Below are 24,993 nucleotides of genomic sequence, written 5' to 3' on the forward strand. Positions count from 1 at the left end.
AAAAGCTACGCTGGGTAGCCTTGATAATTAATTATCCAACCAATTGCTGAACCATTGTTTGTTGACTAATGCGCTCTAAACATGTGGCCGTCACCATTGTTTGGGACTTTAACCCTTATTAAGGCTAAAGTGATTCACAATGTCAGGAAGATAAAACTGCCACCAATCATCTTTTGCTTTTTACATTTTAACTCTGAACTGCAATCTGGAAAAGGTCTTACCATAGTCCTCAGTTAAGAAGACAGGCAGTGTGTTGTTGTGTTCTTCCTGCAGAATTACCAGCACATGTCTGGGAAGCTTTGGTCAATGTTTTGTTAACCACAGTCTCTTCTCTGTTGTGTTTCAGGGAACCATGAATCCCTACTGCGCGTTGTGGGATAGCGCTGGCATGTAAGTGAACACGTTTTCCCTGATTCACAACGCATGCAACCTTTACACATACTATGTACAGTGTAGCTACTGTGGAGACGTCTCCAATGCGAAACGCAGGTGATTCCGGTGAAAACATTGCTTGACCATCCCCTTCTTGTATCTTCTTGTATCTCCATTGAATCCAAAAGACGGTGGTTTGCTGGCGGTGCGTGCTCTAGGCCGACGCCATACCACACAAAGGCAGCGAGACGTTTACCGTCTGCATTCGCTGGTCGGCTTCGCCCTCCACTGCAAGGGTATTTCAGGACAATTACTTTTTGCGGAATTGAAAAATGAGGCGAAAGCCTATGAAGATTAAAATCAGACAAAAGGAATAAATCTTCCAAATAACAGTGGGGAATACACGTCCAGGCCTGCCTCCCAAATGGCTCCCTGGTTCCCTTTGTAGGGCACTTCTCAGGTCAAATGTTGTGTGCCTTTCATTGTGAATAGGGTGCTATTGGCTAAGCAGTCTACTTTTTCCCGTTACGACATTTAATAAAATGACTGGACGGGAGGAATATTACCACTCCCTATTATTTCCAGTACAAGGCACCTGTATTTGATTAAACTACAGGCAAGTGTTATCCAGCAATTGTTACAGAAAATAAAGGGGCAGGGGCCCAAGGAAATGTCCATGCCGTTTTCAAAGTGCATCTTTTGTCCTCAGCATGCATTTTATTTCAGCCATTGTATTTTACAGATATAATAACATACTGATAATGGTAACTCATATGAAGGATGATTTGTTCTGGTAAGATCAAAGAAGGCTGTGATTTAACAGAAGCAAGTTTCGTTAGAGTACTGTCATTCTGTTTCCTTTGTGGTACTAAATAGTGTCCATCAAAATGACGTACATTAAAATCTTATGTCTACTTAACTGAGCAAACTTTAATTCTTCTGTTCACTCCTAAACAGAAATAAGAATATTCTGTTTAAACACATGGAGTCAAATACTCTTCATTTATTCTGATCAATGTGGATTTGACAGCTCGCTCTGTTCTCAAGCCTACCCTTTGTTAAAGCAACATTCAGCTTTGAACTATTGGCCAATAAGGGCTTGGTTTGATTACTGACAATTCTTTGGACCAGTCAGGGCTTGGTAATATTGGCGGAGCGTTCATTTCAGAAGCCATGATATCCATAATCTGCTTTCAGATTTAATATCGATGTTTTTAACTCTTCAGAATTCATAGGGTGAACTAACACTTTTGGCTCTGTGACAGACAGTAGTTATGGTGTTATAAACTACATAGATAAACCCAGATATATTAACCTTCAGGTCATTTGTTTGCCCTTGATATAGCTTGGACCGCATTTTATGGAAAGGTATGTTGTTGAATTTACATTCTTTTAAATGTAGGTTCTGGGCTTAAAAAGATGTAAAAGGTACTTGAAAATAGGCCAGGCACAGTTCATTGACATTGTTTTGAGCCATTCACTGAAGTAGTTTTGACCGGTTCATTGACACTGTTTTGACCATTTTATTGAAGATGTATTTACCCGTTCATTGAAAATGTTTTGACCAGTTAATTTATACTGTTTTGACCCATTAATGAACACATTTTTCACCAGTTAATTTATACTGTTTTGACCCATTAATTGACAAGGTTTTGACCAGTTCATTGAAGACATTTTGACCTGTTCATTGAAATAGTTTGAACCAGTTAATCTACAATGTTTGACCCTTTCATTGGAATATTTTTGACCAGTAAATTTAAAATGCTTGTTCATTGAAACAGTTTCGATCAGTTAATTTAAGACATTTTGACCAGTTCATTGACGACGCTTTGACCCGTTTATTGAAAATGTTTGACCAGTTCATTTACACTGTTTTGACCAGTTCATTTACACTGTTTTGACCAGTTCCTTTACACTGTTTTGACCAGTTCCTTTACACTGTTTTGACCAGTTCCTTTACACTGTTTTGACCAGATCCTTTACACTGTTTTGACCAGTTCCTTTACACTGTTTTGACCAGTTCCTTTACACTGTTTTGACCAGTTCCTTTACACTGTTTTGACCAGTTCATTTACACTGTTTTGACCAGTTCCTTTACACTGTTTTGACCAGTTCCTTTGCACTGTTTTGACCAGTTCCTTTACACTGTTTTGACCAGTTCCTTTACACTGTTTTGACCAGTTCCTTTACACTGTTTTGACCAGTTCATTTACACTGTTTTGACCAGTTCCTTTACACTGTTTTGACCAGTTCCTTTACACTGTTTTGACCAGTTCCTTTACACTGTTTTGACTCATTAATTGACAATGTTTTGACCAGTTCATTGACAACATTTTGACCAGTTCATTGAAGGCATTTTGACCGGTTCACTGAACACATTTTGACCAGTTCATTGACAACATTTTGACCGGTTCATTGACAGTGTTTTCAGTGTGGTGAATTGGGAGTGTGCTGGCCTTAGTCTCAATCGTAGGAGCTTGGTCCTTGATCAGTGGGCCTGTAATATATCTGCTAGCCATTAGCGGCTATAAAATGAGACTTTTAAATGAAACGAATGACACATTATAATTTTTCATATTAATATCAAAAAACCTTTACTGTTCATTCAGTTTGTTCTGACCTGCTATCCAACTGTTCTGGCCCGGTTTCCCAAAGCACTAAGATGATCGTAAGATGCACGTAAGTGCTTCTTTATTTTACCAGTGTTTCGCGAAAGCATTGTTACTTAAGTGGCACGTAACATCGCTCGTTCAATAACGAGCTCGGGACCACTCGTTTGTCCATCGTAACAAGCACTTCACAGTTTTTGTGAAATAGCGCCTCCCTCAACATGCAAGGGTGTGATCCCAAACAGTTAATATTAAGGCAATAGAACAATTATCAAAACAGTTTTAATTTAGACACATTTATTTAGACAAATTTAATAAGTGGATGTGAATGTAATAGAATTGTGAATTGAATTGTCAACTGAGAATGAAAAACAATTAAGAAAAATTAAGAAATAATTAAGAAAAGGTGTTCAGAATAAACGTTCATGAGTCTGAAACCCAGCATTGTAGGCTACTGGTAGGCTACTGTCTTTGATGGGTCGGTGCTGGTGCCTCTGCCTCATCAAGCAGAACATTGATTTCTTCTTCCTTTCAAACAATTAGAATGGATTTTTCCAACAATGCTTTATATTCCCAGATAACCAGTCATGTGTAGGTTGCTATGTGACTTAAGTAACATACAGTATCTCACAAAAGTGAGTACACCTCTCACATTTCTGCAAATATTTGATTATATCTTTTCATGTGACAACACTGAGGAAATGACACTTTGCTACAATGTAAAGTAGTGAGTGTACAGCTTGTACAACTGGGGAGCTACAGTTCATTGAGGGAACCATGAACGCCAACATGTACTGTGACATACTGAAGCAGAGCATGATCCCCTCCCTTCAGAGACAGGGCCGCAGGGCAGTATTCCAACATGATAACGAACCCAAACACACCTCCAAGAAGACCATTGCCATGCTAACGAAGCTGAGGGTAAAGGTGATGGACTAGGCAAGCATGTCTCCAGACCTAAACCCTATTTATCTGAGGGGCATCCTCAAACGGAAGGTGGAGGAGCGCAAGGTCTCTAACATCCAACAACTCTGTGATGTCGTCATGGAGGAGTGGAAGAGGACTCCAGTGGCAGCCTGTGAAGCTCTGGTGAACTCCATGCCCAAGAGGGTTAAGGCAGTGCTGGAAAATAATGGTGGCCACACAAAATATTGACACTTTGGGCCCAATTTGGACATTTTCACTTAGGGGTGTACTCACTTTTGTTGCCAGCGGTTTAGACATTAATGGCTGTGTGTTGAGTTATTTTGAGGGGACAGCAAATGTACACTGTTATACAAGCTGTACACTCACTACTTTACATTGTAGCAAAGTGTCATTTCTTCAGTGTTGTCACATGAAAAGATATACTCAAATATTTACAAAAATGTGAGGGGTGTACTCACTTTTGTGAGATACTGTATATTCTATATAACTACCCAAGGAACTGATAATTTGATGTCACGTGATCGATTTTCAGAGATATGATTGTGATTGTCTAAAGTCCACCCCATTGACTGTTCTGACCTGTTATCCTTCTATCCTGACAATTCAGACCTGCTATCCTTCTATCCTGACTGTTCTCACCTGCTATCCTTCTATCCTGACTGCTCTATCCTGCTATCCATCTATCCTGACTGCTCTATCCTGCTATCCTTCTATCCTGACTGTTCTGACCTGTTATCCTTCTATCCTGACTGTTCTGACCTGTTATCCTTCTATCCTGACAATTCAGACCTGCTATCCTTCTATCCTGACTGTTCTGACCTGTTATCCTTCTATCCTGACTGCTCTATCCTGCACCGTTCAGCTAAAGTAGAGTGGAAGATCTCTTTTTCTCTTTCCTCCCTTTTGCCTCCTTTTTCTTCCTCTTTCACTTGTACGTACCACCTCCTCTTCTGCCAATCCTCTCTAACGCTCTGTTTCCCCTCAGTCTTTCTCTCACACCTACTGGACAGAACGGCTCACTTGTAGCCACCCCACACCTCTCCTTCTACAGCACAGTGCTTAAAATGAGGTTTGGTGACAAGGAGATTTGTTAGAACTAACCAGAGGCATAAACATACTGATAGGGAAAATAATTCAGTGAAAACGAAAAACTATGAAGTTAGACGATGTGTTTGTGTTTGTCGCTACAAGCCTGTGCTAGTACATATAAATAGGCACTCAAGGGGTGTTTGTCTTCACATGTTCAGTGAACTAATGTATCTCTGTCCCAGTGGACAACGTTTACTGCAATTAGGGTTATTTCAACCAGTTCTGGTAGTAATCATTTTGCAATGACATCATTTCAACTTTGCACTCTGGGCTTTGCAGCATCTGTCATAGGAGATTTATGTGTCACAGTGGTATAATATATAATGTTCTACAGGAATTCCGTACTTTTCATCTTCCTGTATAGAAAAGAAAATAGCATAGCAGTTAATCTCGGCGGCCCCAGTTTCTAAATTGAATATGGCTGCTATTTAATCATGAAATAGAGAAAGCATAAAATCACAAAAAATATGAAAATTGCACTCGGCTTCTACAGGAATATGAGCAATAGTGAGAGCAACGGTCCCTCTTCTCCACTCAGTGACAGATAAGAAAATAGAGGAAGCATATTCAACTAAATTCAATTTCCACACAAGGCTCTGCCCTTTTGAGGGTAATTTGAGCTCTTCACATAGATTCAGCCCCAGTGGTATTTACACTGTCAGTTAAAAGAGCAAAGTACAGTTGCTAAGAACCATGGGAAGAAAATAGTTGGCAACAGGATTACCTAGACAAAATACATTCATGACAGTCCTTAGATCGTGTTTTGTTTATATTTGTCATCGGTAATCTGATGGATTATGTATGCATGTGTTCATTATTAATTAGCGTGTTGGTTAACATGTGTACCGAGCAAATAGAACAAGCTTTCATTTGTGCAAGCAAATGACTGTATTAAACCCCTCATTCCTGTCCTCCGTATCTGTTCATGTCATCAAGCATGCGTAAACAATCATTTGCAGTCTTGTTTTTTTTCCTTTTTTTTTTTTTGCAGTCAAGACTTGGGAAATAAAACAGTCATGAAAAATGTGGAAAACATTTGTAGGCAAAAGTTGACTGGTTTAGTGGAAAGTATCGCAGAAAAAAGTGTTATGAAAATGTACCCATTTGCAATTTATTGTCCCACTGAAGAGATTGTATGGTATTTGCACACATCACGACATTTCGACTCCTTTAACATAGCCTTGGAAACATGGCAACAATGCAGCCCCAACCCTGTTCAGTTGTTCATAGCCAAGATATTTACCAAACAGAGAGTAACTTCGACTAACAGAAGTAAGGAGGGAAACGTTTTTCCATTTCCTTCTCTCTCCTCCTTTTTGGAGGCCACCCCCATTATCCACGATTCCCCGTCTCCACTGATCGCGTCCATTTGCTGGCACACCAGATATTAACCTCAGTCGGAGCCCCGTTTCCTCCTGGGTGTGCTGGCAAAATCGAGCGTCGGTTAGTGAGCATTACAAATAAATAGTGTTCTGTTTTCAAATGTTATAGGTTGTACAGGATAGAGGGTAGAATGTGATAGGTTAGGATACTGTATGATAACAATGGTGGAATATCCACAAAGGCTGAAAAGAAGCGTGTGAAATAGTTAAGGAATTTCAATTTTTACCCAAAAAGGAAAATTATGTCCTGAGGAGGGGTCAGGCGAACGGAGCGTATCCTCCCAACTGGGCCCGTCGGCCGCCATGGAAAACACCTGCACCCTCATGTGGACTACAGCGGTGGGCGGCGTCTGTGGGCGTCTGTGGGCGTCCGCGTTAAGGCGGGTGTGTTGGCCCGGGCCCACAGCAGCACCCGGGTCCATCTCCTCATGAAGGGAAACACAGGGCCTCCCTGACTGCTACAGTGTGCGGGCTGCCTTTTGGAAGGAGAGCCCGTTACCGCGCGTGTCTTGCCGGAGGGACGATGTGAATATGCGGACCCACGTCCGCTGCCCAGGGCACCTGCCAGGTCGGCGCCTCCGGTTATGTCGGAGAGTCGCGACTCGCTGGTCAGCAGCCGTGAGGCTAAAACCCTTGTTCTACTGACCTCTGACAATCACCAGGTGTTTTTGGTGCTCCGTTCCGTAAAACGACGGATGAAGATAAAACCAGTTCTGATTATGTAATTTAGGCCCGGACTAACCAGAGGGAGCATGTTTTTGTCATTTGGTCGTCATGCCCGTTCACGCGAAAACCTTTTAAATTGAACGAAATCTTGTGAAGCAAACCATTAAACCACCCTAGCAGAGCAAGCGGGCTGGCATATGTCTGGATCAGATGTAGGTTTGTGAAGGGTTTTAACCTAACCACGGCTCTGGGAAGTGCTGTGGGACACTAAGACGGTGGCCCTAACGATACCAAGGCTCTGGGAAACAGGTTCGTCTGTGTCCGGGCTGATTGACAACTAGGCACGTTCAGACCAAGGTGGGAATACAGATGAAACAAAGATCGATTGGAAACACTTGATTTGCCCTCGATCGCAAATAAAGTCAACCGTCAGTCAACGGGTGTCGTTCATTGGTCGGCCAGTTCCGTTTTCTTTGTACCTTTTTGCAACAGACCTTAGAACGAATAGAACGTGCGCCCCCCGCTCAGGTCAGTGATGGCATCATGAGTGTACTAGTTAGCCCATACTATTCGTGCTTCTTTCAAAAGCGGGGTTCACGTGACCTTTGACCGCCGGGCTGTCCGTGAGCCTGCCAAATCCATAAGTCGCAAAACGCCGACCAGTTCTGGCAAAACACTGGTTTCAAACCATTAGCGGGTGTGCCGTGTCTGTTACAGAAAGGAGGGCGCTCGCCGGCAGGTTCGGGATGGATGCTGTTCGGGGGGGGGGGGGGGGGGGGGGAGGGGGGGGGTTCACATGGACTTGTATGGACACGGGTGCGTGATCCCTGATGGGCGGTCCTGTCCCTGTGTCGCTAAGTGCGCCATTAACAGTCTGCCGTCGCTGCCGTACCGCGCGAGGCGGTCATACGTGTGGCAAAGGAGCCATGTTCTTAATGGGGCCCTCCATTACCCGGGGCTCCTGACTCTGTCACACGGGGCTATTACGCGGCTGTCATGTCTGACGAGGTGGTGTTAATCAAGGCCGGCCCAAATGGCGTCGCCCCAGCTCCCTACGTAGTGCTCTAGTTTTGATGGCGGGCACGCCGAGCCGTGTACGGAACGGGTTTCCATTTGGGACACCCCTCCCCCTTGCCTGGTAATGGAGAAAAGGGCCGTCTGTGTTATACTGTCCAATCCCTTTGTGCTTTGTCCGTTATGGTGAATGATGTGGACATGTAGCACGGGCTAGCAGCTCTACAATCTAGGCCTGTCCGCTCCTTCTTATCCAAAACCTCTCATCTCCTGTCCTCTCCTCTTCCTTAGCTCCCTCACCCTAGACTTATGTTTGGAGGTGAGCTCAGGGGGGTCAGTCCAACGTCAGAATTATAATTGGACCGGCCAAATGTGACTTTCGCCAGCTGAGCTGTGTCTGCTGGATGTTATGGACGGCATCAGCGGCATGGACAGCTCAGGCAGTATCCCTCATTGTGGACGCAACCAGTCAAGCGTGTTGAATAGTGGCGGCCATCTTAGGTGAACAGCTGTTAGCTGCTATGTATGAGGGGGCAATGCAGTTGTTTATTAACACCTTTAAAATACCTTAACGTCTCTTTAAGTGCGTCACGAAGGCAGCCCTGTCCACTATGTGCCCTACTTTTCACCAGTCCTTGTGAAGTCAATACACTTAACAGGGAGTAGAGTGTCAGACCTGTAACTCAGAGGTGGTTGGTGAACTTACGGGACTTACAGAATGTGGGGCAGAGACGCATCCGGGTGAATAATATTCTCATAAAGTACGAGACATTTTACATTCAGCGGTTAATGAACTTCAGGACGGATAAAACTGTGGCAGACTTTTTCTCTTCCTTTTTTAATGCGCAGCGTATGTTATTCAGTTATAGTACAGCTGTAATCGACTATGTCCTCGCATTAAGATTAGTTATACCCTTGCATTGAATAATACAGTTCCATTATCCAGGGTATATAAATACAGCCTATGAAATCTCATATTCAGAGATGTGGAAGCTCAATGCAACCTACAGATAAAACAAATAAAGTGTACTGTTAAGTCTAACTGAAATAATTCCACCATAGGATTGAAAGATGTGGCATGCCTAAGACAATAGGACATCTCCTACATGCATAAGTCACGAAGTGTCGTAGCGACAGCACAAGTGCCACCCATGCAGATGTCGTCACTCTCCTGCCCAACGATGTCGACTGTGAGAGACCACAACTGTGACCATGTGACTCTGTCCCTAATGTCACCCTGCTGCTTAGTGTACATGCCGATTGGGTCACATTCCGGATGCCGATTGGGACCCGGTCCTTCTATCCCCTGTGAGTCATGACTGGTGGTGCCCCAGGGCCATGGGGAAGTGTGCAAGGGAATCATGGACAACCTTGGTTTTAGCAAGGGCTTGTCTACACGGCGGTTGTGTTACAGTTCCTCACTCTGACTGGTTAATCTGCGATATCGGGCCAAATCATAGAATTTCAATTAATAATGCCAGGAAACTAACGATGATTTGGCTCGGTGAATAATCCTTATGGTTTCCAGGTAAAGGCCTTAATCACAAAAGGTTCTATAAGGTACCCAAAATGGTTTTCAGAAATGGTTCCGCTTAAAATGCAGTCAACGAGCCTTTTTGGACCCTGAGTCTGGATGGGTGGAAGTGTACAGGTTTTTTCCATGTTGTTGGTCAAATGATACATACATGAATGACATCCTCTGGCTGGTCTGCTTTCATTTATCTTGTTAGGCATTAGTGGACAGACTTTTGAGTCAGCCATAAGGGTCTTACCTGTGGCATGGCAACATGTCAAGGACATCCAAAAGCAAGTCTCCAGTGATAAGCTGGAAGTGCAAGCCTCTTGTGCAACTGGTGTATGGTTGTGTGTGTGTGTGTGTGTGTGTGTGTGTGTGTGTGTGTGGGTGTGTAGTTGAAGAGATAAAGTGAGTGATTTCGTGTACTTGCCATGTCCCTTTCTCATTAAACCATTGTTGCTGGATGACTCATTTCCTTTCCCGCCTGTTATTAAATGGTGCTCATAAAAGTAATGCCCACATCAAGCTGTTTTTTCTTTCTTTTAAAATCCCTTTTTGACATGCAACAGTGACTATTACAACATGTACTTGCGAGCGGTACGTTCCTGCATTTTTGTTACGGTTCAAAGTGAGACAGAGATGTTCTAGTGGGCTAGTAATAAATTAGAAACGTGCTTTCCTTTACTCTATCATTTCACCTGCTATGAGAAAGAAACCGGGAAACGAGCAGCTACCATCCGCTCCGTTCTCATGGGGTGGAATACAATTATCCGATCATTTTCCTGTTGTACAACAGACTTACCAATTAATGCCTGTTATCATGTACATATTATTTTACGCGCTGAAAATGTATATGGATTGCCACGGAGACCATTTGGATCTGTTGAATAGATCATGGGATAAGATCTCCCTGTTTTGAATTGTGTGAGCAACCCTTCCAATCCGCCGTCGCCGCAGCGTCAGTGTGGAGCGGAGTATCAATCTCAGCCTGCCCACCGTTTCCAGGGTGAATTTTTCCAGTAGGAAGCCTCCCAAAACGCTAATTAGTATAGCCGAGGAACAAAAGATAAACTGAAAAAGAATGCAAGAGTAATCAAATAGTCCTAAGCATCAAGAAAGGAAGAAGAGATAACAATATCTTTCCGGAAAATAACCTAGACTCGCTCAGAATCACCTAAAGATATACCGGTAAACGTTATATTTGCTTTTAAGTTACCTACCTCTAGAAAAACCAGTAATGCTTTTGAAGACAATTGTTGCTTTTAACAGCGCATAGAGGAATTTAATCAATCAGCACCACCCACGTTTGGACAGCTCCGTTCCCCCCCTCCCGCCTCTCTCCCTCTCTCTCTCCCTCTCTCAGCCTCTCAACCTTTTTTTTCTTCTCCCGGTCGCGCTAAATGCTTATTGTAGCCTAGCAAAATTGCGTGTCGATATCACTACCCTATGCGCATTGAAATTTACGTTATTAGTTTAAACGGATTATATGTTTCACTATTGGAGTATTCAATTCGTACAGTTTTTACCAACCCTTGTAAAAGCAAAAGAGCGCTGGAATTAATCATCGCATCTCCTCTTCTTGCAGGAACGATTCTTGGGGAAGCTGGTCGAGTAAAGGATGTAAAACCGTGCTAACCGATGCATCCCATACAAAATGCTTATGTGATCGTGTATCTACCTTCGCCATTTTGGCTCAACAACCAAGAGAAATAGTAAGTATAAGTATTTTTTCTGTGCATGTATAGATGAACGCGGAGAGCCGTGTGTGTGCCTCAGTGCATTGCTTTGGAGATTTCCATCGACGCGTTTGTTTGCCATAATTATTCTCTTCCCGTTTAATGTAGCCTATATGCGAGTCTCTTTCCATACACTTATCCAGATAACTATCTGCATAGGTGATCTTGTTTGGCCTAGGTTCGCTTGCGCGCGCGTCTGTGCTCGCGCGTGCTCGCGCGTGCGTGTGCGGTTACACACAGTCCAGTTCGTGTTGTTTACTGAACGTACAGGTTGTGTAACGGCCCTGCTAGTCAACTGATGTACATTCCAGGTCGAGAGAGGACAATGTAAGGACTACAGCAATATGACATAGGGGTTCAGCAGGGGCTCCCCTTAAACAGATGAACTTACAAACTGGGCCTAAGTGGAATGCGGCCTTAGCAGTGTCATATATTCTGACGTTTTTATTAAAGTACTATTTAGATCTACGTGTCACAGTCCATCTAAATTCCATCCCCCAGCGCTTCCCTGGAAGCCAGTTACAGGTATGCGTCAGTTGAACAACTTCCTCTGGCAGGGAAGTGACAGTGAAGCAGAGCGGCAACATCATTTGCAACATTTCACGTGTGTTACCAAGATGAGCTGCAAAGGAGCGATTGGGGGCCCTCACGACAGCCACATGTCATGTCACATCCGCTTGGTGCTCAAGACCTCCGCCATTACTCGGAGGTACCAGCAATGTGATGGGTGTGGAGGACAGCGGGGTCTTTCTTCCCGACAGTGCACCAGGTTATGCTTTAATAACTCATGTCACATCCGCTTGGTGCTCAAGACCTCCGCCATTACTCGGAGGGACCAGCAATGTGATGGGTGTGGAGGACAGCGGGGTCTTTCTTCCCGACAGTGCACCAGGTTATGCTTTAATAACTCAGATTGGTGCCACGCTCCCCTGATACAGTGCTAGAACACCTGTGGCCAGCGTCCAAAACGGTAGCCTAATCCTTGTTTGGTGCGCTAATTTCGACCGCAGCCCGGGTCAAGAGTAGCAGACTAAGAGGGTTTGTAGGGTGTGATTTGGGCTCCAGCCTGCTGTTTGTCTGGTGGTACCCGGGGATGGTTGGGCAGCTCAGGAGATGAACAGACATAGATGTTTGGTGGAATTTCACTGGAACCCGCATTGACCGACACCATGGCAACATTGCGAAAGATTCCTTACCAACAGAAATCTGACGTAAAATGTTCTATGTGTCAAAGTGACAGGGATCTGAAACCAGAAGATCCAAACGTGTGTTTTAATCTTGTCGGGATGATCGTTGATCTGGTAAGAAGCACTGTTACAAACGGCCCGGGTCCATGGAGATCTTTGCATTGCTTTTCTTTCTACATGTCATTCTACGCTGTGTTAGGTTCTATGCTATTCCCTTCTACGTCTGTGTAATTGGATCCTGTTACACATGTTCGTTATGAACAAAAGGCATTGTGGGTAGACCTGTCTATTCGTGACGGTGTGACTTTTCCTGAGGATAGAAACGTCTTACTGGTTGACTACAAATCAGCCGTTATTTGTCCTTTCAAAACTCACTGGTGTAAGTTGTTTTCTAGACAACCTCGTTGTACGTGTCAACCAGGGAAATAGTCTCCACCATAGTGGGCGAAAGAGAACATTTTTGTTCTTTATTCAATATTCATGAACATCTGATTAATAAAGGGTAATGAGATTATATGGAGAAGGGTTCCTTTTATTCAGCCTTGTATTTTATTTCGAGACTTGGGACACTGCAATCATGATCTTAAAATTAATGGATATCTGGGAAAGCTACAGATTTTTCAGATCGCATTAACCACAAATGCCATCAGACTCGGCAAACTCAGTAAACAGTAGACTCAATAGAGATGCCTAAGCATGCATGTACACACACACACACACACACACACACGTTACGCAATCCAGTTTGTATCGACTTTGCATTAAGAAATTACTCAGTGAAGAACATCTCAAAATGGATAACTTACTACAGTTCTTCTGATTGGTCTGTTTGGGCGATTTCACTGGTTTTGATCGGTGGCAAAGTATTAACAACACAAATCTGGGGTTAAGGTTTTGACACCTGACCCAAAGCAACTATAATAAGTGTCTTGATTGGCGGAGCATCTACACCACTCGATTGGTCTGTTTTACACTTCAACTGATTCAGATTGGTGGACGCCTTAATAACACCCACCGACTAGTCTGTGTTCCAGTCACGGCTGAGGTTTCGACGCCAACCCAACACCCTGGTAATAACCCTGGTTTTCCCAGGCGACTGAAGCACCAGTAACAACGACGGGTCTATTTGGTGTTTTGTCTGGTTTTGGTTGGTTGCTGAGGTGGCTCTAACACTGTTCCTTCCTGCTGTCTCTGGGGTCCACAGACCATGGAGTCCTCAGGGGTCCCCTCTGTAACCCTGATCGTTGGCTGTGGTCTGTCCTGTCTCGCCTTGATCGTGTTACTAGTGGTCTATGCTATACTGTGGAGGTGAGTCCAATGCACCCAACAATGTAGTACAAGGGTCTATTTTATTTCACTTCAAACCTTTTTTCATATTTTATTTTAATGATTTTCAAAGAGGAACATTTGACCCTAACTCGGGTATACAGTATTCTGTAAACATATAATGCTGAGTTCATATATTGAGAATAAGCAGTACATGAACGCATCATGTCAGGGCAGAATTGTATTTGTCATTAGTAAGTCTATATTTGATTCATAGATAGGACTCACATGCAAAACGTACACACTACGTATTGTTTGTGTATTTCTGATTCATAAGATATTTACAACGTACCTTACATTTGTTTGGTGCTAAACAGTCTAGTACTAGTAAGCTTAGTAATAATGTAGTAGGCCTAGTAGTGATATAGTAGGCCTAGTAGTAATGTAGTTGGCATGGTAGTAATGTAGTAGGCCTAGTAGTAATGAAATTGGCATGGTAGTAATGTAGTAGGCCTAGTAGTAATGTAGTAGTCCTAGCAGTAATGTTGCATGCCTATTAGTAATGTATTAGGCCCAGCAGTAATGTAGTAGGCCTAGTAGTGATGTAGGAGGCCTGGTAGTAATGTTGTAGGTCTTGTAGTAATGACACAGAATGGGTTTTAGTCGCACTGTCTGTTCATTGGTGATTGTTGCTGTTGTTGTTGATTATGATTTTTCATTTGTTGATCCAGTAATTCCCGTTATTCCAGATATATCCGGTCTGAGAGGTCCATCATCCTAATCAACTTCTGCCTGTCAATCATCTCGTCCAACCTGCTCATCCTGGTTGGACAGACACAGACCCACAATGTAGTAAGTGTCCCTTCATTACTGTGTGGACTGAAAATGCTCCGTTCAAACACACAACATACGCTGCCGTTGATCGATCAGTTGATTTATTGATTCATTTAATTAATTTGACAGAAAAAAGTCGAAGGGTTCCTCGGCCAGAAACTGCAACACTCACGTTAGGAGAGATGGAGGACTTAGACAGAGTAAAGCCTAAGGCTTACAGCCCCCACGGATTCCCTTAGTTACTGTGGAGACCAGTATACCACATCCAAAACTCACGCCTTATGTTTGAATTGGTAAACACTTTGAATATGTACATAATAAATGCACTTAAAAAAAAAAATGTATCCACAAAGATGCAAATCCAGTACTGTATATAAAATGTCCATGTATATTATAGACCATATGTACAGCACAGATAACATGTTAAACAGCATATGTCATAGGCTGCATATATTAGGGTCAAGGTTATTTAATGTACATACATTATGTTAATGTTTATTTCTTGGCAGTCGAGGCGTGTGACTCCTACCCCCAGATGAGTAACAGAAATGCAGATAATTACATCAGTCATCAGACAGACTAGACTAATTGACGGCCTGGCGTTTCAGCGGGGTGGCCTACACTCTTGCCACATTTTACATTATTGCCGTGTATTTCAAGAGTTCAGCCGCAAGCCTGAGAAAGCAAAGAGCCCTCTCCCTGAACTCTTCTTACTATCCTGGAGCACAGTCGTGTTTCCCCCTGCTTTTTCATATCAATGTTTCCCTCTGAAGTAGCAGTCGATATTAAAACAGCCAATTAGAAGGTCCTTACTGTAGGGTTGGGGTTGTGATGGAGACATATTCTCATGCCCCATCTGTGTTTATCCGGATCTCAAACCACGCACGGCTCTGTTCACTGGCTATTTATAGGTTCTGCTTCTGGCACAACATCAGAATATGGCCGGGCCCAGATACGGCTTTGGTGAATATTTTGACAACTCTGAAGCCTGGGTGTTAGTTAGGCTCAATGTCTCTCGTTGTTTCTCATGTGGCACACTGTAAATATGTTACCGTACCGTCATTATTCATTACCTGGAAATAGACACCTGGTAAATGGTACCATATTATGTGTACTGCTGATGGAGACATTGTTAATGTGACAGCGGCAGGAAATGAACCCTGAGTCATTTATGCTCCAACCAAACTGAGCCCCACAGGAAGTGAATGGAGACAGTTCATCTCCATGCCTTTATCTTAATCCAAGTTCAAAGTTAGTCTGAGCCCTAGTTCCTTTGTCTTGGATTTCACTCACTGGAATGTGTCAGAGAGTGTGGGCTTTCCTCAGTCATTTATTAATGAGTTTGATGAGAGCAGAGAATCTGATCCTGGGTAGATGGCTCTGACAGCGATCCTCCTTTTATTATATGCATTTCCTTTCCACAGAAGACATTGGTAACCCTTTGTCTTTCTGTTGCTGTTCATTTCCTGCAACTTTCACATTAACATATTGTATCTGTTATTTTGAGCATCAAAATACAGAAAATTGCTTGTTTTGACTTGTTTATATTTCTAATTCTACTTTGGATGCTCAAAATGTTGTTTTGGAAAATAACAATTTTGATTCCAAAAAAAAGTGTCTATTGCTGCCATCACTTCAGCGGCACATGGAATGTTGAGTATTCAGGCAACCTCCAACCTACTGTACTTAAAAGTAGTGTTTGTTACCAAAGTTGAAGGTGCCCTTTGCTGATTAACTGACTGATCATCTTTAATGGCCAGCATTTGGCGCTGATATTGACATTCAAGAATATGTAAACTAAAAAAACATCTATTTTGTTGTTTGAAGGAGATGGTTGTCTGATAATAAACCACTGTTTTATGATTCAGACTATGTCTCTATCTAGGAGCAACTAAACCTCTGTTTTAGGCCTCAGACTTGGTCTTTTCCTAGAATGAAACCCCAGTTTTATGCTTCATACTAGGTCTCTGTCTAGAACTGAACCTGTTTTAGGCCTCTGTCTAGGTCTCTGTCTAGAACTGAACCTGTTTTAGGCCTCTGTCTAGGTCTCTGTCTAGAACTGAACCTGTTTTAGGCCTCTGTCTAGGTCTCTGTCTAGAACTGAACCTGTTTTAGGCCTCTGTCTAGATCTCTGTCTAGAACTGAACATGTTTTAGGCCTCTGTCTAGGTCTCTGTCTAGAACTGAACCTGTTTTAGGCCTCTGTCTAGGTCTCTGTCTAGAACTGAACCTGTTTTAGGCCTCTGTCTAGGTCTCTGTCTAGAACTGAACCTGTTTTAGGCCTCTGTCTAGGTCTCTGTCTAGAACTGAACCTGTTTTAGGCCTCTGTCTAGATCTCTGTCTAGAACTGAACCTGTTTTAGGCCTCTGTCTAGGTCCCTGTCTGAAATTCAAACACTGTTTTACGTCAGAGTCCATGTCTCTGCCTAGTATTAATCCTCTGTTTAGACTCTTTGCCCCTTTCTGCCATTTCAGACAGTACGGTATTCCGATTCTTTTACCATTTCTGCCATTTCATACAGTAAGGTATTCAGACTATTTGACCCTTTCTGCCATTTCACACAGTAAGGTTCTCAGATTCAGGAAACCCTGCTTAGTTGCAGACCAGTAACATGATTTTGAATCCTGATCAAGGGAGAATTATCATATAAAAGACTCAGCACTCGACCCAAGTGGTCCCCTATTCCTTAGATAGTGTACTTCTTTGACCCATAAAACAGTGTACAATGTAGGGGAAAGCCGTTTGGGACGCACCCTGAATAATGGCCACAGAGAAGAGAGTCAAGTCACTTTTCAGTGAAATAGTGATGTTGTTTTTATGGCCATAGATCCGGGGGATTGCTGCAGCGGTCGTTAATGAGGAGCCATAGGGTAGACCAGCGCTGTTTTGTGGGTGTGGCTGTGTGTGTGTGTGTGGATGTACGTGTGCGTGTTCTTTGGGGTGTGTGATTTTGGAGCATGTACCTATAAAGAAAATGTCGGATGCAGCAACATAGTGTTATCCCACACTTGTCACCGGTCCCAAATGTCTCCCTACGCCCAGTGTAGGGTACGAAAGCAGGGAAATAAAGAGGGATTAGGTGGACATTTGTGACACCACCTAGAATACATGGATGTTTCTGTCAGACTGCCTAGTGATGTCATGGTGGCGCCATCTCTGTTACCACAAAAATGGATGTAAAACTTAATCAAGTACTGTTCATATTTGTTTATTTGGAAAGATTTATATCTAAATAGAGTGAAGTGAAGGATCTGAGCACAGTCCACTGGCTGACAATACACTTCTGAAATGGAAAGATTTTACCAGAAATGGAAAGAGTCAAACTATAAGACATTAGGATACATTGAGATGTGTGAGGATTTTAATGCAATGGCAACAGTACACTTTGAACGCAAATTGTAATGTATAATTCATTATATAAGAGTTGTAGGTCGTTAAGCGTTTGCATTATTCAAGTAGAAGAAGAAGAAAATCAAGCATGAAAAGAACAGGAAGTGGAAGAAGCAGAAGTAGAAGAAAAAGAGCTACATGTACAGTGGCAGCCAATACTTTTAAATAAATTCCCCACCTTAACTTTTTAGTCACACCTCTTAATTGAAATACATTCCAGGTAACTACCTCTTGAAGATGGTTGAGAAAATGCCAAAAGTGTGCAAAGCTGTGATCAAAGCAAAGGTTGGCTACTTTGAAGAATCTGAAGTTAAAATGTGCTTCAATTTGTTTAACACGTTTTTGGTTGCTCCATGATCCATTCATAGTTTTGATGTCTTTACTATTTTAGTAACTTTTAGAAAATAGTAAAAGTAAAGAAATACCCTTTAATGAGTAGGGGTGCCCAAACATTTGACTGTGACTGTACATTTTAGTGAATTATCTATTGCCAATGTTCCCTATGTAGTTCTTACAAATAGCATACTGATCAGGCTTATTCGTTTTGGCAGTCGATCTGCCATTTTCAGTCTGTTGGCAGAGCCACGGTGTGACACATTGCCTGGTGATATCATATACGTATATTGGAAATGTTCACGTTAAGCAAACGGCGTAGCTTAGGCTACAGAAAGCAAGTAGCAGGGTTCATCAGCCCCAGTATTTGGCCGTTTGCTTGTTTTAAAGGACAGGCATGGAATAAGTTATAAAAATAAAAAAAATTGGGATGTGAATAAAATTATATTTACACAGTTTGCATGTTCAATGTCAAGTAATTGCACGATCAGGTGATGCTTTTAGGTTTGCAATTCTTTTAAATGCAATTCTGAAGGTCTTCAGTGTGGGGTCCTATTTCCCAGTCTCCCAGAGGTTCCACTCATAGGCCTATGTCATTCAGCAAGAGCATCTTCTGCTTTGATTTATTTGTAGCATTTCATAGTTGAATTAGTTCTGAATGAAGGATGTTTGACTGAAGCGGAATGTCGTCAAACCATGAAGGGCTTGTCTTCTGGTGGGCTAGTGGCCATGGCAACACAGCTTCCACATTCTGTTCCCGGGCACTGGGATGTGTGAAGCCTCAGGCCCGGAAATAATGTTGACTTGAATTGAAGGCCTGTCACTATTAATCAGAGCCTTTGTCAGCCTGCTCCCAGGGCGGAAACATCCACTTTTAACAACATGGTCTTCCACTCTGCCATGGTCTTTTCAACAACATTTAAGATAGGCAACCCTGGATGCCTTCTGCGAATGTGTTGGTGGCTTTCTGGTTCAAGTTTTCCAACAAAAGTTTCCCAGGTTTCTGCCGTGCAGGATGAATACGTTGGAGATCTCACTCGCCCAAGCTCTCACAGTAAAAATACAATAACAACATCAAGAAATAAAAACATTTCTTTTTAAAACAACAACTCCCAAAACGTCATTCATAGACACTCTGGAGCGACTTTCAAAGTGGATTTACTGTGCCACTCCTGTTCTCCCCTTCTCATAAGGGACTTAAAAAGCTTTGATGAAAGCACAAGTTTGGTGGATACATCCATCCCTGGTGGCCTAGCCCTGTTAGACAAGGATAGCCACTGTATCAAACCCAAATTGCATCCTATTTTGTTTGTAGCGCACTACTTTCTGAACCAGTGCCTCTACAGAGGATGGAGCGTGCTGCAAAAAACCCTGAAGCTTTACTGTTCTGAATCACAGATTTCTCTTTACATGATATCGGGGGGTTTATGATTATATCCCCCTGCACTGGAGTACATCCCCTGTACTCCCATTTTGATCACTGTGTGTGTGTGTGTGTGTGTCTGTGTGTCTGTGTGTGTATGTGGAATCTGACTTCCTGTCAGGGGCAGTGAAAAGCAACCACGGCTGAGACACATTCCTCTCACAGCACCGGTAGTGTAACACAGTCACACTAGATCTGCCTCCCAAATGCCACCCTGCAGACAGTAGGTGCCTGCTTTCAACTGGAGTGCTATGGGCCCTAGGTCAAATGTAGTGCCCTAGTCTAGGTTGGGGTGGCGTTTGCTGCCTGTCCTGTGTCCCGTAGCCACGATCCCCTCCGTGCCACAGTATCTCCGGCTCCCAGGGCATATTACTAGATTAGTCTCTCAGTCTTTCTCTTATTTCCCTCCTTCTTATTTGCCTCTCTCACCCTCTTCCTGTCCTCTGTTGTAATAACGTTTGAATTACGTTACTATGTGGCTAATCAAACAGGACAAAGAGGCGGCGCGTTTGAGTGATTCGTTTGCGGGGAAGAGGAGAACAGAGATCCTGTGTGGGTTTAATTGCCTCGACACTGCCTTGCTGTCTTCCATTTTCCCCTCGGTTCCTCCCTCCCTCGCTTCCTCCCTCCCTCGCTTCCTCCCTCCCTCGCTCCCGCCCTCACTCGCTCCCGCCCTCACTCGCTTCCTCCCTCCCTTGCTTCCTCCCTCCCTCGCTTCCTCCCTCCCTCGCTTCCTTCCTCCCTCCCTCCCTCGCTTCCTCCCTCCCTCGCTTCCTCCCTCCCTCGCTTCCTCCCTCCCCCCCTCGCTTCCTCCCTCCCTCGGTTCCTCCCTCCCTCGGTTCCTCCCTCGTTCCCTCCCTCCTGTGAGGCGCCAGTACGCCATGCATTTGCCTTGGTGTGTAATTGGCTCCACTGTTTATGGATTCAAGCTTGCTTCATTGTCTAATAGAAATAATCGCTTTGTTGTCGTGGAGCCGATGTTCTTTGGGATCAGGCAGAGAGAGAGAGAGATGGAACAAATGGTACGCTTTTCCCTATGAAGTGTGCTCCTTTTGACCTGGCGCCATCCGGTAGTAGAGTGCCGTTTGTGACGCGGATGGAGTCAGACGCAGGACTGCCTATTGCCTGCCTGCTACTTCGCTAGCTAGCTGTCTAGCTCAGCTTTCCGTTCATTTATTCTCCTGCTCTCTCTCTCTCTGTCTCGCTGTGTTTGTTTGTTTGTTTGACGGTAGGCAGAGGGACATGTAAACAGAGGACAGACGGACATGGAGAGTGGGCAGGCTGGCTCTTGGATCCTAATACCTCGTACATCTCATTATGATGGACTCAGCAGCAGATAGAGCTCTGTGGTTTGGTTTGTTTAACATTGAGTGCAGAGATAAATGGATGAGAGAGGGGAGTAAAGGTCTGGTCTGGACGAGAGGGAATAGGGTACTATCAGGCCCCAATGGCCCGGTCCAAAGTAGCTCACTACATAGTAAATAGGGTGTCATTGGGTATGCATGCAAAGTGTATAGGATTCAAGGGGCTTATTGTTTGTTTCTGTGTTTGGCTCCAAATGCCCAATGCCCTTTAACGGTGAATGGAACAAATCTCAAAGTCATTTTTATTCAGATAAAGCCCGGCTCATCTCCTCCAGCCAACAGTCATGTAACGTGTTGAATGGCTTGCCTGGCGCTCGCAATTCGATCACAACAGGGAGCTTATACTCAGGATTCAGAACCAGGACAAACAAACGGGCTGGTATAACATTGTTTCGTTCATTGGCTTGGGCTGTTCTGCTCTGTCTTTATGACTGGGTAGTGCCTACCAGGGTCAGGGGTCTTGCTTCCTTTGACATGGAAACTTTAAGATGTTTCCAGCAACTTCACATTGTCTTGACCCTGCAAGCTCCCAGCAGAATGAGCAATAACAAATGTGTTTGTTACCTCTGCCTCAAACTACGATGGCCCAGTCCTCTAATAGGGTATATAAGAAGATGCATGTATTATTCATCTTTAGCATGAATTACAATGTCACTGGGAGTTTAGACGAACACCCCTCAATCTGTTAAGCAAAGCTCACAGTAGATATATATATATATATGTATATATATTTGTATATGTATATCTATATATTTTTTTGTGTATATATATATATATATATATATTTATATATATATATATATATATATATATAGTATCTCACAAAGGTGAGTACACCCCTCACATTTTTGTAAATATTTGAGTATATCTTTTCATGTGACTGAAGAAATGACACTTTGCTACAATCTAAAGTAGTGCGTGTACAGCTTGTATACTAGTGTAAATATGCTGTCCCCTCAAAATAACTCAACACACAGCCATTAATGTCTAAACCACTGGCAACCTTAAGTGAAAGTGTCCAAATTGGGCCCAAATATTCCCTCCCCGGTGTCATGTGACTCATTAGTGTTACAAGGCCTCAGGTGTGAATGGGGAGCAGGTGTGTTAAATTTCATCGCTTTCACATTCCCTCATACTGGTCACTGGAAGTTCAACATGGCACCTCATGGCAAAGAACTCTCTGCCATGAGGTGAAAAAAAGAATTGTTACTCTACATAAAGATGGCATAGACTATAAGAAGATTGCCAAGACCCTGAAACTGAGCTGCAGCACAGTGGCCAAGACCATACAGCAGTTTAACAGGAAATGTTCCACTCAGAACAAGCCTCGCCATGGTCAACCAAAGAAGTTGAGTGCACATGCTCAGCGTCATATCCAGAGGTTGTCTTTGGGAAATAGACATATGAGTGCTGCCAGCATTGCTGCAGAGGTTTAAGGGGTGGGGGGTCAGCCTGTCAGTGCTCAGACCATACACTGCACACTGCATCAAATTGGTCTGCATGGCTGTCGTCCCAGAAGGAAGACTCTTCTAAAGATGATGCACAAGAAAGCCCACAAACAGTTTGCTGAAGACAATAAGAATAAGGACATGGATTACTGGAAGCATGTCCTGTGGTCTGATAAGACCAAGATAAACTTATTTGGTTGAGATTGTGTCAAGCGTGTGTGGCGGCAACCAAGTAAGGAGTACAAAGACAAGTGTGTCTTGACTACAGTCAAGCATGATGGTGGGAGCGTCATGGTCTGGGGCTGCATGAGTGTTGCCGGCACTGGGGAGCTACAGTTCATTGAGGGAACCATGAATTGCAACATGTCCTGAGACATACTGAAGCAAAGCATGATCCCCTCCCTTCAGAGTCTGGGCCGCAGGGCAGTATTCCAACATGATTACGAGCCCAAACACACCTCCAAGACAACCACTGCCATGCTGATAAGCTGAGGGTAAAGGTGATGGAATGGCCAAGCGTGTCTCCAGACCTAAACCCTATTGAGCATCTGTGGGGCATCCTCAAACAGAAGCTGGAGGAGCACAAGGTCTCTAACATCCACCAGCTCTGTGATGTCATCGACTCCAGTGGCAAACGGTGAAGCTCTGGTTAACTCCATGCCCAAGAAGGTTAAGGCAGTGCTGGAAAATGATGGTGGCCACACAAAATATTGACAATTTGGGCCCAATTTGGACATTTTCAATTAGGGGTGTACTCACTTTTATTGCCAGCGGTTTGGCTGTGTGTTGTGTTATTTTGAGGGGACAGAAAATATACACTGTTTTCCAAGCTGAACACTCACTACTTTCCATTGTAGCAAAGTTCTTCTTCAGTGTTGTCACATGAAAAGATATACTCAAGTATTTACAGGGGTGTACTCACTTTTGTGAGATACTGTATATATTTAAATGAATAATTTGTTCTGTTGAGTGCTCAACATTTATGCTTTTATTCTACTGCAGTAGCTGTGTGATAGGATGAGTGTTCACCTCTCAGAGCACTAGAACAAAACAGTTCTCATAAATATGAAAGACAAAAGAGAGACTTGTGTCAAAACACTGACAAATCCGAGTTCCGCTTTAGCTTTATGAAGCAGTGTTGGTCGCGGCGCTCGGGGGAAATGTACATTACACCCTGAATAAAATAGGGATTCACGCATATTAAAGCTTACAGGGCATTACTAAATGGATGCTAGCTGGGCTATTGTAGCTGCTTGAGTGGCTGAGGTTGGCTGGTGAGTCAGCAAGCACAGCTGTAATTTGGTTGAAGTGATTGTAATGACGTAATTTCAATCAGTTCTACCCGCTGTCTAACTAGTAGTAGATTTTACCGCATTGAAACCCTTATTGACGTCTGAAAGGTGTCTGAAGTCCTACTGACACACGCACATACACCACTTTCAAGAACTGTTTCGGCCCCCTGACCAGGGTTAAATCATTATATTAACTCAAGCCTCTCTGTCACGTTCTAGCTCCTTTCACCTGTCATATGAAATCCTTCCAGGTTTTCAGCTTCCTTTACGCACGCACAAAATCATCCTGTTCCAGCTTCCTTAACACATCCTCAAAATCCTCCTATTCCAGCTTCCTTCACACATCCTCAAAGTCCTCCTGTTCCAGCTTCCTTTACGCACCCCGCAAAATCCTCCTGTTCCAGCTTCCTTAACACATCCTCAAAATCCTCCTATTCCAGCTTCCTTCACACATCCTCAAAGTCCTCCTGTTCCAGCTTCCTTTACGCACCCGCAAAATCCTCCTGTTCCAGATTCCTTCACACATCCTCAAAATCCTCCTGTTCCAGCTTCCTTCACACATCCTCAAAATCCTCCTGTTCCAGCTTCCTTCATACATCCTCAAAATCCTCCTGTTCCAGCTTCCTTCACACATCCTCAAAATCCTCCTGTTCCATCTTCCTTCACACATCCTCAAAATCCTCCTGTTCCAGCTTCCTTCACACATCCTCAAAACACTCTTGTTCCAGCTTCCTTCAGAAATCCTCAAAATCCTTCCAGGTTTCCAGTTTCCCTCACACATCTTCAAAGTCCTCCTGTTCCAGCTTCCTTTGCACATCCTCAAAATCCTCCTGATTTAGCTTCCTTCAGAAACATCTTCAAAATCCTCCTGTTTCAGCTTCCTTCAGACATCCTCAAAATCCTTCCATCTGTCCATGTACATGTGCTTCCTTTCCGCAATCCTCCCAAAATCCTCCCTTTCTCTTCTTCTGTCTCGTTTGTCTTCCTCCTCTTCCTGTCTCATTCTGTCTCCATCCTTCAGTCCTCCGTCCCTCCTTCCTGTAATCCCTTCCTGCAGTATATCAGTTAGTATCAGAGAGACAAACTCTTCATTCATACTATGATACTGATCAGCAGAATGTCTCAGTTCAAAATAATGTATTAAAG

At 43.5% G+C, this 24,993-nt stretch overlaps 1 protein-coding gene across 16 annotated transcripts in view; it reads left to right on the forward strand.

The window, feature by feature from the left end:
* adgrb3 (adhesion G protein-coupled receptor B3) overlaps positions 1-24,993 on the forward strand; it is a 195,366-nt gene that overhangs the window by 142,519 nt on the left and 27,854 nt on the right. For 9 of the 16 annotated variants that reach the window (XM_029119718.2, XM_029119714.2, XM_034292487.1 and 6 more), the window contains 4 exons: positions 347-390; positions 11,161-11,287; positions 13,694-13,806; positions 14,496-14,616. In XM_029119718.2, the coding sequence (XP_028975551.2) occupies positions 347-390; positions 11,161-11,287; positions 13,694-13,806; positions 14,496-14,616 (405 nt within the window). The remainder of the gene's footprint in view (positions 1-346; positions 391-11,160; positions 11,288-13,693; positions 13,807-14,495; positions 14,617-24,993) is intronic. The other 7 variants (XM_029119722.2, XM_029119715.2, XM_034292485.1 and 4 more) reach the window with 3 other exon arrangements.

This window comes from Esox lucius, chromosome 5 (assembly GCF_011004845.1).
Source record: "Esox lucius isolate fEsoLuc1 chromosome 5, fEsoLuc1.pri, whole genome shotgun sequence".
Taxonomy (NCBI): Eukaryota; Metazoa; Chordata; class Actinopteri; order Esociformes; family Esocidae; genus Esox; species Esox lucius.